This window comes from Drosophila mauritiana, chromosome 2L (assembly GCF_004382145.1).
Source record: "Drosophila mauritiana strain mau12 chromosome 2L, ASM438214v1, whole genome shotgun sequence".
NCBI lineage: Eukaryota > Metazoa > Arthropoda > Insecta > Diptera > Drosophilidae > Drosophila > Drosophila mauritiana.
Window position 1 is genome coordinate 21,869,901 of NC_046667.1, and position 17,464 is coordinate 21,887,364.

Below are 17,464 nucleotides of genomic sequence, written 5' to 3' on the forward strand. Positions count from 1 at the left end.
GAGTGGGCGATCATATAACACTTCCACTTAAACATTATTGTTTATGCTATCACTGCCAATGAGAATGCAATTATATTATTGATTTGTGTAAGTATTCTAAGTACAGTGTACCCTCGATAAGCATTCTGAGTACAGTGTACTCTCGATATGTACGCAAACCAGAGTGTCCAATAGACTGGCCCTTAAAAATAAATTTCAAGCCGCCGGGCAGAATTCATTTCTACTAGGGCCCAAAACAACCTACAACAAATTTGGGCCGATCGGATAATTTGTAAGTTAATTTTTAATATTTAGTATAACTGATTATAGCCAGAATAAAAGCGAACGGAGGTATTTTTTTAAGCTCCGATTTTTACTTTGGATTTGTCAAACCAGCCGATTAATAATTATCTTTAAGTATATATATAGTATAAATATATATATATATAGTTTTAGTATATCATATATTGTAAACATAATTATTAAAGATACGTTCGCTTCCCGAGTGATTCTTTTTGATTTGTGCAGTAGTTTAAACGAATGTACAAAGTCTTTGGCATTTTTCGTCTTTATGTTTTGTTTACTCTCCCTTTTGTGCGTTGTTCGTAGTGCTGTTTGGTGTTGTTGTTTGCATGCACATAAACTGCACTGTGCACCTATTCTCCCGCTTTCACTCTCTCGCTCTTTCGCTCCCCCACACAAAATCTAAAATTTCTGAGCATGCAGACTGCTCTCGTGCGGTTCTTTTAACAGCTCGCTTGAAAGTTTTTGATCTTGTGTTTTCGTGCACAGTGGTCTGATTATAGATAAATATGGAAACAGTAAATGTTGTCTGCTTTTATAAAAATTGTTGCCAGGTTATAAAACCTGAGCAGCCAAAAATGACTTGTTGGCTATGTGATAGAATGGTGCATACTAAGTGCGCTGGTTTTAATGGCCGTACAAGTGATGACCTAGCAAAGGGTAAAAATCTAAATTACTGTTGTGATGCTTGCCTTGTGGTTGCGAACGAGATGAAATCGTTTATGCGCCAAACTAAAGGTTTTGGCGTAGCTAGAGATAGTTTTCGTCGAGCCGATGATCTTTCCGCGCTTAATTCACAGTTTAGTGGTCTAAAGCTACTAGATGAATCTCCAAAGCGCAAAAAAGCCGCTGGTGGGAGGCTGCATAAGGCCCCGCAACCACGGGCAAATGATCAACAGGACTCCACAACTGATCAGGTATCAGTCGCAGCAAATCCGCATATGTTGTTAAGATCGGCAGCTAAAAAAGATTCGGAGCAATCCGATCAATCCGCTGTGGAGGGAGCCCACCCTGGGATTGCTAAAGATTCCGAATTGTCTGCACTGGTTTCTCAACCAGCAATTACACTTGTCCCGATTAGTTTACACAAGGGAACATTGAGTCCGGACTACCGGCACAAGTTGGCACTTCAGAAATACAATCTGCAGGGACAAAACCCCTCGCGGTGGCTCCACTAAAGAAACAAATTTTCGTTTCTCGGCTTTCCCCTGATCAAACATCATCTGATGTATTGTCTTATATACAAGACAAAACAAAAGCCGATAATATAAAAGTGGAAACATTTATCTTCTCTTACGCTAGGGATATATCATCTTTTAAGATAACTGTCCCAAACGAGCTTTTTTCGACCATATGTTTGGGTGATTTTTGGCCGGATAGTATGGTGGTAAAAGAGTTCGAAGCTAAGATCAAAAATAGGAAAAAGGGGCCCGTGGAAATTAAACTTCCCTCACGTGGCCAGATCCGTGCACCATCCGCCTCTTCATCTTCTTCTTTTCCGACAGCTCAGTTTATATTACGTGCTCGTATATCCCACCATCTTCTGAATTCTCAGAATATCAGAATCATCAGTCCGCTCTCCAATCTATCTTAAATAAACTACCTGACAGGGACCAATTGCTGGTTCTAGGTGATTTTAATATACGTGGCACAACGTGGTCCCCAGAAGAAAATTCGAATATCCTTCTCCCTTTAGCACAACATGAATTTATTAACGGCTTGCTCGACTTATTGTTTGTCGCAAGTTAATTATATTCGAAACTCTCTTGGTCGACTGTTGGTTCTATGTCTTGTAACAAGTCCTGAAAGTGTGTTTCTGTCCAGGCTAGCACCTCTTACTCAACCTGAAGATCTATATTATGCTACTTTCGAGGATGCAATCGACATAGGTACGGTATTAAAAGTAAATTCAGAGAAATCAACAAAGCGAATTCACTGTTTTCGCAAGGCAAATTTAAGGAGGCTAAACAATTTTATTGCTGGCTTTAATTGGTCCGATCTTTACTCCTGCAACTATTAATATGTTTTATACGACAATTAAATCATTTTTTGACTCTTGTGTTGTCAATCTCTAAACCTCCTTGGTTTAATAAAGAGTTCACACACCTAAGAAATATAAAGTCCAGACTTTATACAAATTTTAAAAATACCGGTTCTCAGTCCATCATTTATAAATATGTAAGTGCTCGATTAAACTTTACCGTGCTTAATGCTCTGTGCTACAGGAATTATTTAAACCGTTGTAAGCGAAAAATAAGTTCTTACCCTTCCTCGCTATTTTTTGAAAACACTACGGTTACATCGGATCAGGAAATAGCCGATCTATTCGCCAAGTTTTTTCAAACAACATATTCAACTTTACCTCATTCCGAACAGCCATACTCTTATGCGGTATCTAAGTCGAATCTAATATTTTGCCCCACTATAAACGAAAGCTCACTGCTTAACAATCTTCAGCGTGTTAAACCGGTCTATTCGCCAGGTCCCGATGGAATCCCTGGCTGTGTGCTCAGATTCTGTGCGGAAGCCTTGTGCAAGCCTCTACTGAAACTGTTTACCTTATCTCTGGAATCTTCACAGTTCCCTCATATATGGAAGGAGTCCTTTGTGATTCCTCTTCATAAAAAAGGTAGCAAACTGGGTGCAAGCAATTACAGAGGAATCTCTAAATTGTCGGCTATCCCAAAACTTTTTGAAAATGTTATTGCTCCTCATTTGCAGCCCCTTTGTAGATCAATCATATCACCGTGTCAACACGGTTTTATGAAACGCAGATCAACAACCACTAACCTCTTGGAGCTAACTTCTTTCGTAATACAGGGTTTCAAAAATAATCTTCAAAAATATGTCATCTACACTGACTTTAGTAAAGCATTTGACTCTGTTAATCATTACCTTCTAGTAAGGAATCTTGATTTATTAGGTTTCCCTGTTGATCTTCTAAATTGGATTTCAAGTTATCTTAATGGCAGGACGCAAAAAGTCCTCTTAAAAAATTCTCTTTCTTGTATTCTCCGAGTCACATCCGGTGTGCCACAAGGGAGCCACCTTGGTCCGCTTCTTTACAGACCTCCCCTTAGTAATAAAACATTCGCGTGTACTTATGTACGCAAACGATGTAAAATTATGCCTCTAGCACAAGGACATTTCGCGCCTTTTGGACTTACAATTCGATGTAGACAGCTTTCAAATATGGTGCCGTGATAGCATATTAAACTTAAATGGCTCCAAGTGTAAAGTTATGACCTTTTGTCGTGTAAACCCAATACGCTCGACTTACACTATAAGTGGGTGCCATTTGGACAGAATAACACGGGTTGATGATCTTGGTGTTCTTCTGGACTCTAAACTAAAATTTTCTGACCATATTTCGACTATTGTCAATAAAAGGTGGTCTAAGGAATCCTTACATGATTAAAACCTTATTTATTTTGTTAGTCCGTCCGATTTTTCGATCATTGTAGATCTAACTATGTTTTGCATGATCCTTACAGAGTATTATGTTCTGACTATAATATACTTTATCCCATTATCTGTAATCTTGACTCTCTGCCGCTCCTAAAGCAATCAATTTTAACTTTTTTAGTACTAATCTTTAATGCTATTTTAAGGATCCAAGTGTTCCCAAGACAGTGGAAAATGGCTGCTATTTTGATGATCCACAAGCCTGGAAAGCCGGAAGATGATCCTGAGTCGTATCGGCCTATAAGCCTCTTACCCTCACTTTCTAAATTATGGGAGAGACTTATTGCCAATCGGATAAACGACATTATAAGACAAGGCAATATCTTGCCGGATCATCAATTTGGATTTCGAAAGGGACACGGAACTATTGAACAGGTCCACAGACTGGTGAAACACATACTACAGGCTTTTGACGACTGCGAGTACTCCAACGCCGTCTTTATAGATATGCAACAAGCCTTCGAACACATGGCAGCACCGAACAGGACTCTTATTGCAACCTATGCAGATGACATCGCAGTTGTATATAACTCTAGGGACAGCAGAGAGGCAGCTAACGGACTACAAGAATATATTAATGCTCTGGCAGCCTGGTGAAAACAACAAACCCGTGCTTCACGTTAAAAACGCTTATCCCAAACACCCCTCCAATTCGGCTAGAAGGAGTTACCCTGAATCAGCCCCTGCAAGCAACATATCTAGGTATCACCCTGGATAAACGGCTCACCTTTGGGCCGCATCTAAAAAACACAGTAAAAAAATGTGGCCACAGATCACAACAGCTGAGATGGCTCATGAATAGAAGGAGCACTCTTTCGATGAGGTGCAAAAGAGCTGTGTATGCGCACTGTATCGTACCGATATGGTTATACGGGATCCAGATTTGGGGAATTGCAGCCAAATCGAATTATAATCGTATCCAGGTGATGCAAAATCGCGCATTACGACAAATAACCAACTGCCCCTGGTATGTACGTAACTCTACACTCCATAAAGACCTCAATATTCACACAGTTGAGTCACAAATTGGGAGACATACAAGTCGGTATAGTGACAGATTACTGAGCCATAGCAGTCTTCTTGCAAGACGTCTCATCCCCGCTCGACCTCTAAGAAGACTTAAACGGCAAGGCTTCGCCAAGACAATTGGGCAGCAGTAAAAACTCTTCATTTATGTTCCTACTCCACTTATTTTATTTTATAGTGTTTGGTAATTGATAAGAATACTTCTCCACACTGTGATGTTAAGATACAATATTATGATGTACGGATTCTTCACTTAATAAATATTAATAAAAAAAAAAAAAAAAAAAACTAATATTTATTTATTATTTAACATTATTCATTTCCTCGTGTCTGTTCTCTTTTCTATAACGCGTCTATCTTCTCGCGAATCGAGCCGTGCGATACACGGCAGTGCCCCTCGGTCGGTTGGGCGGAAGGTGTGGCCGTGGGACTCGTGCGAAAAAAAAAAAAAAGTTACAAGCACATAAAAATTATAAAAGCTAATAAAGTGTGTTATTTTAATTATTGCTAATGTATTTCTTTATATTTACAAAAACATTTTTCTGAACACAGTTTTATAGGTATTTTTACAATGTGATCGATATGTTTTGCGATATCTCTCAACGAATTGAAGAATAAGTTGTTTTTCCTCCCCATTTTTTTTCAAAATTCAATTGTAGTCCTTCATCAATTTTATGCCACGCTCAGCCGTATCATTGGCAACAAACCAGCACAAAAATTAAATGACTCGATATAATCGTCATTTTCTGTCCAGGTTAGTGGATCATGTTTTAGGAAACTGCTGGATAGCCCGAATGCATCGAAAAAGTAACTGCTTTTGTAACAGATGAAGTCACAGCCGCATCGCAAGTCGTTAGCGTCTAAAATACGCCTTTGCTATTTTTTCAGACACCGCAATATCAATGTCTCCGTACATAAGGGCATATTTCACAAATTGCAAGTCCAAGTTTGGAGCACTGATTGCATTTGTACATTCATACTATACTTCTATGTACAAAAGTATAATAAATAAGCAAATATCTCGCAGTGCATTCATCTCTCGCTTACTCAACTTAAATTGACCGAGAAATAGAAATATTTAAGACTGTAAATTGCTTTACCCATAAACCTGGCGTTGGACGTTGAAGTGCAACATCGAAAACTATAGTTTTCTCCAAGAAAAGCGAGTGACAAATGAAGAAGTTCCTGATTTGCAAATGACAAAACTGTTTAAGAGATTCGTTGATATAACTTAACGTAAACACCAATCATGCAACCCTGGCGACCTTTTTCTCTTTGTTTGATTGAAAATTGATTATCGTCTTCAATACGCATTATATTTAGAGCATCAGCATGAGCAATATCAAATAGATCATCTATGGTTTTTGAAAACTCGGTGGGTTGGGGTTTTTTTCATTTTTACGAGGAGAATTCCACTTTTCGTAAAGTTTTAAAAGTTTGTCGCTACATTTGTGAAATTCGTGCAATGGTAAGCGCGCTTGTTGCCAGAAAATTGACACGGCTTTCACTGTTAATTTTGAACTTTCCTTTGAGCTTAGTTTTACGATTCCCATATTATAAGAAACAACTGCAAAACTTGCCGATTGGAAGGTAATTTTGCACCCAGAATTTAATGTGCGATGCGTCCAACCATATCAACCATATATACCAAGTCAGTCACATTGCGTGTCACTGGTTTTGTGTATAAAGGGTATTGCACACTTGACATTTTGTTGTTAAGCACTTTTTAGCAAAAATTACAACCAACAAAGTAACGCGGACAAAAAAACGTCGGTTTAGAAATTAGTCCAAAGTTGCATTTTGATACTTTGCATATCGATATATCGCAAAACAAAAATACGGCAACTCGATTATGGCGCGATAATAAATATATGTAATAAATATTGTTGTGATTTCTCCTTAAATATATAAGGCAATTAATTATGATACAACAAATTATTTTTTTATACATAAACAGGAAACAAAATGTTTTAGTCATAAACCGTTTTTAAAGAAGTCAGACGTATGAGTAATTTTTCCATATAAACCTAATTTTCCCACTTAGGGGCGATTTGGCGGCCATTAAACATAATCCGATCGGACCCAAATTTTTTGTATGTTGTTTTGGGCCCTAGTAGAAATTAATTCTGCCCGGCGGTTTAGAAAACAAAAAAAAAATTGTAAAAGGGCCAGTCTAGTGTACAACGATGCCGCATTGGTGATCGTAGGAATACCGCCTCTACACCTAATACGTATCTGCTGTAACAGCTTCGCCGCAGCGGTAACAACCGAGCTCAGGAGAGCTGAGAGAGGCAGGAGGGTTCACGAGTGAGCGGATCCAAATAGTCGAAGCAATGCTTCACGGCTAAACCGCGGGGGTCCTGGATTTGCCATCCAATTGTTTTTTTGTTTAATATTGTTTTTTTTAAATGTCAAAAAAAGGAGCTAAACAAAAAAAAAAAAGATTAAAACCTCAGCTTGCCACGCTGTATCAGCGGATCCCCCAGATTAGCTGGAACTGCTATTACAGCAGTCTTCCCTCCATATTGCGTTACTCGGAGACTCTTGATTTCCACCCAAGGGCGTTGCCAGGAAGTCGGCCAGGGGGGGTACAGACAGTAGAATTATAATTTTAAAAATGTGGGAAAGTGGTATTATAAGTGAGTGTGTTGACATTATTTGCATTTTTGCCGGATGTAAATAGAACAAAGAAAATGATACATTATTTTCATCGGAAAACCGATTATCGAGTGAGCTAATAATTGAGTCCAAGTAAGGAATAATCAATGACCTCCTCCAATACTGTCAGCTATTTTCAGCTGGATGGTTATTTCTGTGACATTGCTTGCCAAATATGCGAGGAAGTGATGTCATTTCCTCCTCCAACCCAATTGTCTCTGCAACGACTGCTGCATCCCTCAATACTTCATCCGTTATACTATCAGGATCATCTGGATGGCTTCTTAACAGTTGTATTTTGCGTTTAATGTGCTGAGAGGCATTGACCGCATCCAAAGTCGTTGATTAAAGCACGTTGACTACCGGCTCCAGCATCGCCGAGTATTTCGCAATTATCGTGAGACACATAAGCAGTAGAAGCAGCGCTATAAAGCAAGAAGGCATAATTTCGGGTTGCAGCATTGCCATCACGTGACAACCCTTGCAATGCTTCCATTATATCGCCGAAATTTTCCTTAAAACGTTTAATAGCTTTGTATTTTTCACTCCATCTCGTTTCACAAAGCTTGGATATTATGGGAATTATCTTCCTCCTCAGAACAGACTCGTGGAAAAATGTAAAAAAATGTTTCGTTGTTCCAATGGTGTTTCGAATATCTGGCAGTGCATTAAGGTCGTTGAAGGCTAAATTTAGTTTATGCGACGAACAATGAAAATATAAAGCTTTCTTGTATTTCTTGCGTAAGATTGCCTGCACACCGCCCTCTTTTCCAGCCATTTTTGAGTAGCCATCAAATCCCAGTCCAACGCATTTGTCATGATTGAGATCTGCTTTAGTTAAGAAATCGTCAATAGTATCAGCTATTGATTTTGCATCCAACGTTTTTATTTCCACAAACACGATATACGATTCTTGGATTTCGTTTTTTCCTTCATGGAAATACCTCAACCCTATTGACAATTGCTCTGATACAGACACATCAGCAGTTTCATCAGCTATAACGCCATATGCGTCTGCATTTTGAACTAATTGCATAATTTGTTTTTTTAGAGCTTTACCACAAAGGCTGATGATTTCGTTTTGAATTTCAACTGATCGATAGCTTGCATTTCCTTTTCTATGCTCCATATGCTTTTTTAAAACATTGTCTCCAGCGTCTATTCTAAGTTTGTATAAGTCCTCTACAATTCCTTCACCGTAGTGCTTGCCTCGCAACGCCATGTCGTGGGAACTGCAAAACACAATACAGGAAATAATAGATGTTATTATCTTTCTATTTTCCTGAATTACGTTTTGGGAGTTTTTATTTATTTGTGCGTCCACAGGCACATTCTCTAGAAATAATCTAGCAGCTTCTTGTGCCGTCTTATGAATGTGGGTTTCCATGTGTTTTTGCTATGTTCGTGGAAATCTTTAAACTTGCAAAATGGCTTGACGACAAAAGAACCCAATACTCCGTGAAATGAATTTGGATATACCAACCATGGCGAATACGCTTCTAACCACGCATAATTGAATTTTCTTTTTAAATTCTTCGCGTCCATGGAAAAGTCATACGTCTTGGGCGGTGTCCATCATTTTTTGAGCAGTTCGGTCTTTTTGTTCATAGGATAAGAGCGATGAGCGTCCAACATATCGGCCAATATCGTTTTCATTGCAATCATCCTGGGCTAAATCTTCCGATTAGCTTTGTCTTGCCATTTCGGTGGATGCGGCCGCAGGACCTTTAGATATACTAATACCTAAGTCGCGAGCAGGCACAGCTGTCTCAATTTCGTTTTCAACTTTTTCGTCATCGCCATTGTTGTTACTTTCTCCACCTCTTTCTTCACATAGTTTGCGCTTTTTTGCTGAAAAGCCAACCAATAAAATATTTACGAACTTTGTAAAATCAATTCCGCTATAGTAAAATAATAGCGTCAAAACACAAACATTGACTCATACCCACGGCATTAACCATTTACTTATCATAATCGGTTCTGCCTTATTTCAACGCTTTTACACGTTTGTTGATGTATATATATACATATATATACATATACATACTTACCAAAAAATTTTCTTATGGTATATTGCTTTTATGGGCTTATACAACAAAATGTTTTTATTTCCAGAAATCTTGTCACAATTGACTTGCTTTGCAAACTTTGTACAACACTTTAAGGCTAGCTACGCGCGCTGGCAATGTGTAGCTGGATCAAGCTGTTAACGGCACTTTTCCAGTCAACGCGCACAAACTGAATACCCAGTAAACAATTTGCTGCACATTCATCTTCCAACACTGGAAACTCTTAGTGAAAGCACCTAGCAAACAGCTTATGTATGGGAAGCAGATCGATTGAAGTGCTGGCAGGTTGACTAAGAGAATAAGAACAGCACATAGTGTAAATAAACAACGGGAACTTACGTGATAGGCAGCAAATTATGAAATTTCTTGAACATTCTTTTTAGGTCCAGGGCGGGGCAGCTACCCAAAGTACTCCTTTGGCCGTCCTCTTGATCCTGGTTACATTTTCTCCTATGGCCCTGAGCCTGGCGTCCTGGCCTCTTGTGACCAGCGACAAAACTTCGCTGTACGGTAACCCAGCTGATAGGGTGATAACTAGCGAATCAGGCCTCTCTCTCGACGGTCTCTTTCTGCGCAAGCTACCGCTTCCTGCTTTTTTTTATTTTTTATAGGAAAATAAAATCGTCTAAAGATACCATCTACCGTCCGTATATGGCATGCACGATACATAACCCTCAGATAGGGAATTATGCCTACGTACTAAACGTACTAAAAAACTTCCGCTATCTCTTCTGTCCTAGTCAAGCTCACCGGGACTGCCAGTCAAAGTATTTCATCGGTGAGCAGGAAGAGATGGCAAGTTGCACTCCATCTTCTTTTGCGATATACAGCAGCGGGACGCACCTTCCTTGTCTCTTAAGTCGCCTTTTTACGACCAGCTAAGCGTACTGTCGTAGGGTTCTTGCCCCGCCATCACACGGGAATACTCCTCATCTATCGTTCCGGTTGGTTATCTGGTCCTTACACCTGCGGAGACTTGGTGACTTCATGGACCAGCTCCTGTGACATACCATAACACAAGGTCGCTGAAGTAGTTGCCAATTACGCCTCGTATGTAACCGGGGATGCCCAAGTTGCGCATTGCGGCGAGGATATTGGGCCATCTCGCTGTATTCAATGCATTCTTGACGTCTAGCGTGATGATGGCACAGTACTCCTGTGCGAAGTCTTAAAACTCCCCACAAATCTGGGTGCAGGGGAGCGGCTTAGCAACAGCGAAGACGGTTGCGATGCAATAAGATTCAAGGGCGGCAAGGTCAAACGGTACCGCGCTGGACCTTGGACCCCGGTAAAGCGGAGAGACCGTGAACTAACGGTACCGCGCTGGACCCCGGACTAGAGAAGGCCAAGGGCACGGAGGTCGAAAGGTAACGGTGAAGACTTTCGACATGCACAAAGAGGACGCGACGTGAACTATCGGGAAATTAGCGGGCCGTCCGAAATGGGAAAATAACGGGATCCCCGAGGCCTATAAATGGACGGCGCAAGCGCAGCTCGAGGCAGTCAGTCATAATACGCGACGAGCCATACGTACGCGAAGATACTCGGTGCGAGTCGCGCGGTCAGGACGCGGCCGCGCAGTCGGAGAGTCGGAATAGAATCTGAAGGCGGAGTAGGGTAGAACGTCCGAAAGCGAAGGAGAAAGTGAGTTAGAACGCGCGGAGAAGTCAGTGAAGAGCGAACTGTGAAAGTGTTGGCAGTGAGAAACGCGCAGGACACAGAAGGACAAATAATACGAGGTGAAGATCGATCCTTGCAGTGGAGAAACAAGGACCTGGCGGGGCTGAGAGGGTCAGTGGAATCAGTGGTCAGCAAAGGTGGTCCCAGGCCGAGCGTTGCCTTAACCAGTGGGCGATACATCCTACCCCATAAAATCCTAAATCCATTCTAGCTGGCAGGTGGTCCATTGGATGAGCCGACATGGACTTGGCGTGTTTGAAAGGCACAGTGAAGTCAGTGGTCGGCAAGGGAGGTCCCAGGCCGAGCGTTGGCTTAACCCGTTGACGATTTCGCAAAATTTAAAATGTCTTAACGTTTTGCTATTATTTTGGTTTGTGGTTTTGCATGGGCGCCTTTTAACACTGTTCCAACAGCTGCTCAGATTTGAATTTATGAGATATGACTCCCGATACTATTAGTTGTGCGCCAGTTCTTTAAAATAAATGTATATTCTTATAACTATTGCTTTTATCGGTGACAGGGACGCCAGCTTTGATCAGAAGATTTGGATTGGTTAAAATTCTGTCAGTGATATATATTTTGTTTAATAAATTGGGATTGGCCAAAGCTTTAATGGTCAGTCAGCAACGAAGTGTTGATAAAGCCATTCCCTTTTGTTCACAGAAAAGTTGAGCCGGCCAAACAAGTCGGGACTATTATTTTCACCATAAATAAGATTACAAATGTATTGTGCCACACTGTGCTTTGACTTCCCTGTGTAAGAACCTAACATCCGTGCTGTAGGAGATTATATAATCTCCCTTAGGAAAAGTTTACAAAGTTTGAATTTTTTGGTTAGGCTGTTCCTGCCAATCTTCCTTTAAGTCTCGCTGAAATAATAAGGAAGCCTCGGCTACTGCCTCCTCAAACTCCTAGCTTAGATCAGACCGAAATTTACAGTTGAAACATACTGTTGTTGAGGTGATCTTCTTTTTCCCACAGGCATGAACGCACAGAACTATTAAGGTTAGGTCTCGGTATGGACTCTGCGTGAATCCGATCGTGGTCGAATTCCACTTAAGACGTTTGGTTTACGTTTCTAAATGACCCTTTCGCTAAATTAAAACCATTATAAGCGATGTGTCAAGCACGCCGTTTGCGAACACTTACGGCAGCTGCTATAATTCACTATGCACTCACTATTTCGTCAATGTACTAAAGATTTCGGTCGCTACGAGCTTCGCTTACAGCCAGTTGCGCGCAAGCCTGGCGCATGAATACCATAAACGAAGCGATAAACAAGCGATTATGCACAGTTCTCAATTGTAGCCCATAAGCCAGCACTCCTGCAGCTTCAATTGGTGTTGCTCCAGTTGTACTTTGCATAGGCTTTCGTTGCTAATAACCTCTTTTCGTAGCTAATATCTTTCAGAACGTAGTTTCCCTATGCTTTGGACAAAAATTAGGTCACATGACGGGTGTTCCGGTTGTTTAATACTCGGAAACCAGCTTTAAAAAACAGTTTTCAACACAAATAATGGCCGCTCCAAGCACCATTCTACGGTTGGCTAGGAACGATTTCCGGTTTTTTAACGTTTGAGTAGGCAATCTTCTAAAACTGGCTTTGCTTCTTATTTATTCCCCAATATCGATAGATATCACAGAAAATTATAGAATAGAAATTATGAGTGACAGGCATCTAATAGTCGGGAAGCTCGACTATTGTCTTGTATCAAGAGAAAAATAAAAACTCTTTCAATAGCTGTATTTGTCTCTCGAATTTTAGGTTTCCACATTTATTATTTAAAGCGGCTTATGCTAATTAAATGCATTGACTTACACTCCCCTATCATGCCTAATCCATTGCAGTTGTGAGCATAGCATCCACAATCGCGCTTGATCCAGTTTAATAAATACTATCTCTAGTAGCAAAATTAAACCTACACAGAAGAAATACCTATAGAGTTTTGGAATCATTTAATAATATAGATCAGTACCTGCAGCCAATGCACCAACTCCGAGAGCGATAAAAGCACCCTGCAGCATTCGTAGATTAAGCGGACTTATAACAGTGCTGTCATAGCTTTCGGTTCGACTGTAAGCCTCACTGTTCTTCGCCTGCACGCTGCCCTTGTATATTCTCGTGGCTTCTACTTCCTGGTACTGCTTCGCGTATTCGGCAGCGGTCATCTTATCTAGGATTCCGCTCTCAAACAACTGCATCAAGCTACAAAAATGGTGAAATTTGTTAATCACCTGCTTTTTTTTAAACAATAATTTTATGGACTAATATTAACTATATAATTAACTATAATTTCCCCGCGGTTCTATACAGTATGGCGTTTTCGTATCCAAACTTATGTGTAAAAATAACTTAACTATAATGTATAATGTAGTGGAATAATTGCTGTATGTTTAGATCGCTTGTCAGTTGGTACAAGCACTCTAATTTTATTTACTGTTTACAATATGTGTTTTTGGTATTCAAAAAGGTGTTTGTCGCAGAAGATAACAAAAGCATTTTTAACACATTTATTTAAAGTATACTTTAACCCTATTCCACTTATTTATTACTGTTTTAGCATGAAAACACATATCTTTACCATGAAAATATGTGTTATTTGAGGTAAAGATTAACGAGCATCCTAATTGTTTACGACCGTGTGATAAAATGGCTGAAGGTTATTGAGGTCATTCAGCTATCTTGCAAGGTACAGTGAAAATGATGGATAAATTTAGTTAATAGTTTTGGATTGGCTTGGAATTCATATGTGCTGCTTGGCATTTAAATTTTTGGAAAAATCAGCTTACAATCTGGCTTCCCTGCGGAGCTGTTTAAATATCGAGCGAACGTGAGATATGCTTAAAACCATCATACTCCCCACAAATGCTCAATGTAAAATGATGACCCACAACGTAAGGCATGTAAATAACAAGGGAGATACGCCTACGAAAGTCAGTAAGAGGCAGGGTCTCTGCGACGAGACGTTTGGGACGAAGTCACCGATTTGAAATACAGTTTGCATTGAAAGCAGAACGCGGTAAATGTGAGACGCTTAGTTCTAAGCCCAACATTCCACCTCCTCGGCACCAATACCGACTGGCAGCGGCAGTACCGTCAGTAAGCCGGGATCGGACAAATCATTCCAAGAACCACGAGGAAGAATAAAGTCCATTAAAAGTACAAACTACAAAGTGTACTTACTGGACACCGGGCGATTACGTTATGTAAATTTCAACTAGCCGCACGAACTACATAGTTCATCACAATGGATAATGGATCCTTTTATTGAACATTTATATTAATCAGAAAAAGTGTATTCGCAGTCTAGAGCTGTCCAGTGTGAAATAGGATGATGAAGATCCTAAGAATAACGGATAAGATACAGTCAAAATTCTCTACATTCACATTGGGTACCGAGTTGACATCGTTGTAGGTGTGGCCGACGGCATAAGCCAGGTCCATATATGGACCATATAAACAATGGCCAAAAGCGGCCGGCGGATGATAGGAGCCAGACCAAGAAGTAGCTCAGGATTGAGGGGTATAATACCTACAGGTGGAATTATTGTGGCTTGCCCTAAAGTAGGAGGCTGACACCATATTGCATTGCGTTGGGTCCAGGATTGCGTTGGGCTTGGACCAACACCATTAACACTAATATATCTTTTGAAGGGACCGGGGGATCACCAAGCTGACAAGTAACAATGGGGAGAGGTCGATGCTTCCGTTTAGAAGATTCAAGGAATCTAAATGACAAGCAAATTATAGCGCCAATATGGAAGTATGGTTGTCAGATTTGCGGTTTGGCTTGCGACAGCCAAATTCGCTGCATTCAGTCTGCCCAAAACAAAATCGCCAGGACGATTACCGGCTGCGAATGGTACGTAAGGAACACAACCCTGCACAAAGACCTCAAGCTAGCCACTGTCTTTTAGGCAATAAACATGCACTCTAGCCTGTACCACGACTGGCTAGAGCGCCCACCAAGAAGGCTCCACAGGAGACAGCCCAAGGACCTCACCATACGGTCCCCCTTGACGAAAACCAGGAGATGATGATGATCTCATAACTGTTATAATGTTAATTGTTATATTTGTATTATTGTTTTGTAAAGCTAACTCTTGTTAGCCGCCGCGCCTGCAAGGACTGAATTAATATAGACCAAGGTGACAAAGGGGCTTTTTAACTACCCCGTATGCCTTAATAAAGGATAAATAAAAATAAAAAAAAAAACAAATAAATACCATGATCTTAGATGCAAGGAGCCGGCATGACGGCTGGTTACCTCAAACCAATGATTTGTTAAAGGCGAACAGATATTTGGATAGGAATAGTAAGGGAGTAGGTCGGGAGATAAGGAAGGACATACGGATGTGAACAAGAAATGTAATCTGTGCGATAAAGAAAAGAGCTGTGCTGTTGCTCAGAACAGAAGAGCAAGAAAACGCAGAATATGTTGATTTAAGTTTAGGTACTGTAGCACATGACAGCCGGCCATTGACTGCCCTAAAAAAGGTGAAAGGAGAAAAAGAAATAGAACTTCTAGGCTGATACACTTAGCTATACGAAGCTAGCTATAGACGAAGCGCAAGTTGGTTGACCCATGTTGTCACGCCCACAAACCGCACAAAACTTCAACGCCCACACATTTGAGCCAATTTTCGATATTTTTCCATAATTTTCTTAGTCTTGTAAAGTTCTCTCGATTTTCCAAAAAACTTTTTGACACGCCCAATCTAACGCCCTAAAACCGCCCAAAATTGTCACGTCCACATTTTTGAACCATTTTTCGATATTTTTACCATTTTTTTTTATTTTATAATTTTATTAGTCTTGTAATTTTTTCGATATTTTTACATGATTTTATTAGTTCTGTAAAAATCTATGGACTTGCCAACAAACTCTTTGCCACGCCCACTCTAACGCCCCAAAGCCGCCGAACCGGCCGGTCATAATTTTAATCTACCCATACCCATATAACAACCTTTTAAAAAAGCAGAGTGAGAAAATAATTATTTAAAAGTGTAGAACAGTTAAAACTGTTGTGATAATAAGCATTTTTATTAACTAGGTTATCGAATTAGATGGTGGTGGTGTTAGGAAAAAATTTGACTTGCTTCAAAATGGCGGAGAACATTGAAACTGTCTAAAATCACTTTTGAACGGATACTTAAAACAATATTCCTCCAAGATATACTTGCGCCGTAATGGATGGCAAATGGGGCAATATCACACTGAAGATTCGCTGAGCCGACATTTCAATACTCTGCAGTCACTGCAGAACGTGCGCGAGTTAATATACCCCCTCTCGGGACTGTAACGCGCGCCGCAATAAAGAGCTGTTACAATGTCCTGAGATGCAGCATGTTTGGGCACTCCAAGAATTATTGCCTTCAGAATCCCATCCGTGGTAAATGTGCTGGATCCCACGCCACTAGTTCTCTATTGTGAATTAGTAATAATTTATTGTGCATCAATTGTGGTGGTGATCATGCCTCAAGTGACAAAGTCTGCCCAGTGAGGATCAAACAATTAATGAAGCTACAAGCAGGACAAAGACCTTTTAATTCAACCTCAAACAACGCCCTAGCAACACCGCTAAGCCAAAAAATACGAATTAAGGAATTGTTCTGAGACCAAAATTGTATTCCGTTTTCACCGCAAGTATGCCCACCCATCTAGCAATTACCAAATGCAGTCTTAACAAGAAGCAGCTGGATTAATCTAGCAACTAGCGGACTACAGCAGTACCGAAACGCATTTCAGAACTGTGCAGCAAATTGTTAATTCGGCATTAATGCAGACAAATGTGCAAATGTTACATTCGCGAATCGGATAAAAATCTGATCTGGTGCCTCACTTAATGGAACAGTTTTAGAGCATAAGACCCAATAAAAATACCTTGGTGTCATTCTAGACAAAAGAATAACTTTTGGAAGAAATGTCAACTTGGTTCAACAAGAATTCAAGTCCAAGATTGAAAAACTGTATTTTATGGTATCCAAGTGAACAGTATTGCTGCCAAACATACCTGAAAAAATTACTAATACTACATTCGAAAGCCCTGTGCTAAATCACTGGTGCTTCTTGGTATATAAGGAAATCTGATATAGAAAGTTATCTTAAGGTAACAAAAATAGGATAAATATTTCCATCTAAAGATTACAAATGGTAGGGTTCAGGTGTCATTCTGAATCTGTGTAAGTTTTATACTAATTTATCGATTAAAAGAGAAGAAACGAATTCACGGTATCAAATGACTAAACAAGAAATTCGGTGATTTCCGTATAGGTTGAGTGTA

The 17,464-nt window shown here is 40.1% G+C and overlaps 1 protein-coding gene across 1 annotated transcript in view; it reads right to left on the reverse strand.

Moving 5' to 3' along the window:
* Positions 1-12,995: 12,995 nt before the first annotated feature.
* Positions 12,996-17,464, reverse strand: part of LOC117138113 (ionotropic receptor 40a) — a 65,526-nt gene continuing 61,057 nt past the window's right edge. Inside the window, exons 7-8 of the mRNA XM_033300016.1 lie at positions 13,157-13,386; positions 12,996-13,099 (exon numbers count right to left, since the gene is read on the reverse strand). Of these exons, the coding sequence (XP_033155907.1) occupies positions 12,996-13,099; positions 13,157-13,386 (334 nt within the window). The remainder of the gene's footprint in view (positions 13,100-13,156; positions 13,387-17,464) is intronic.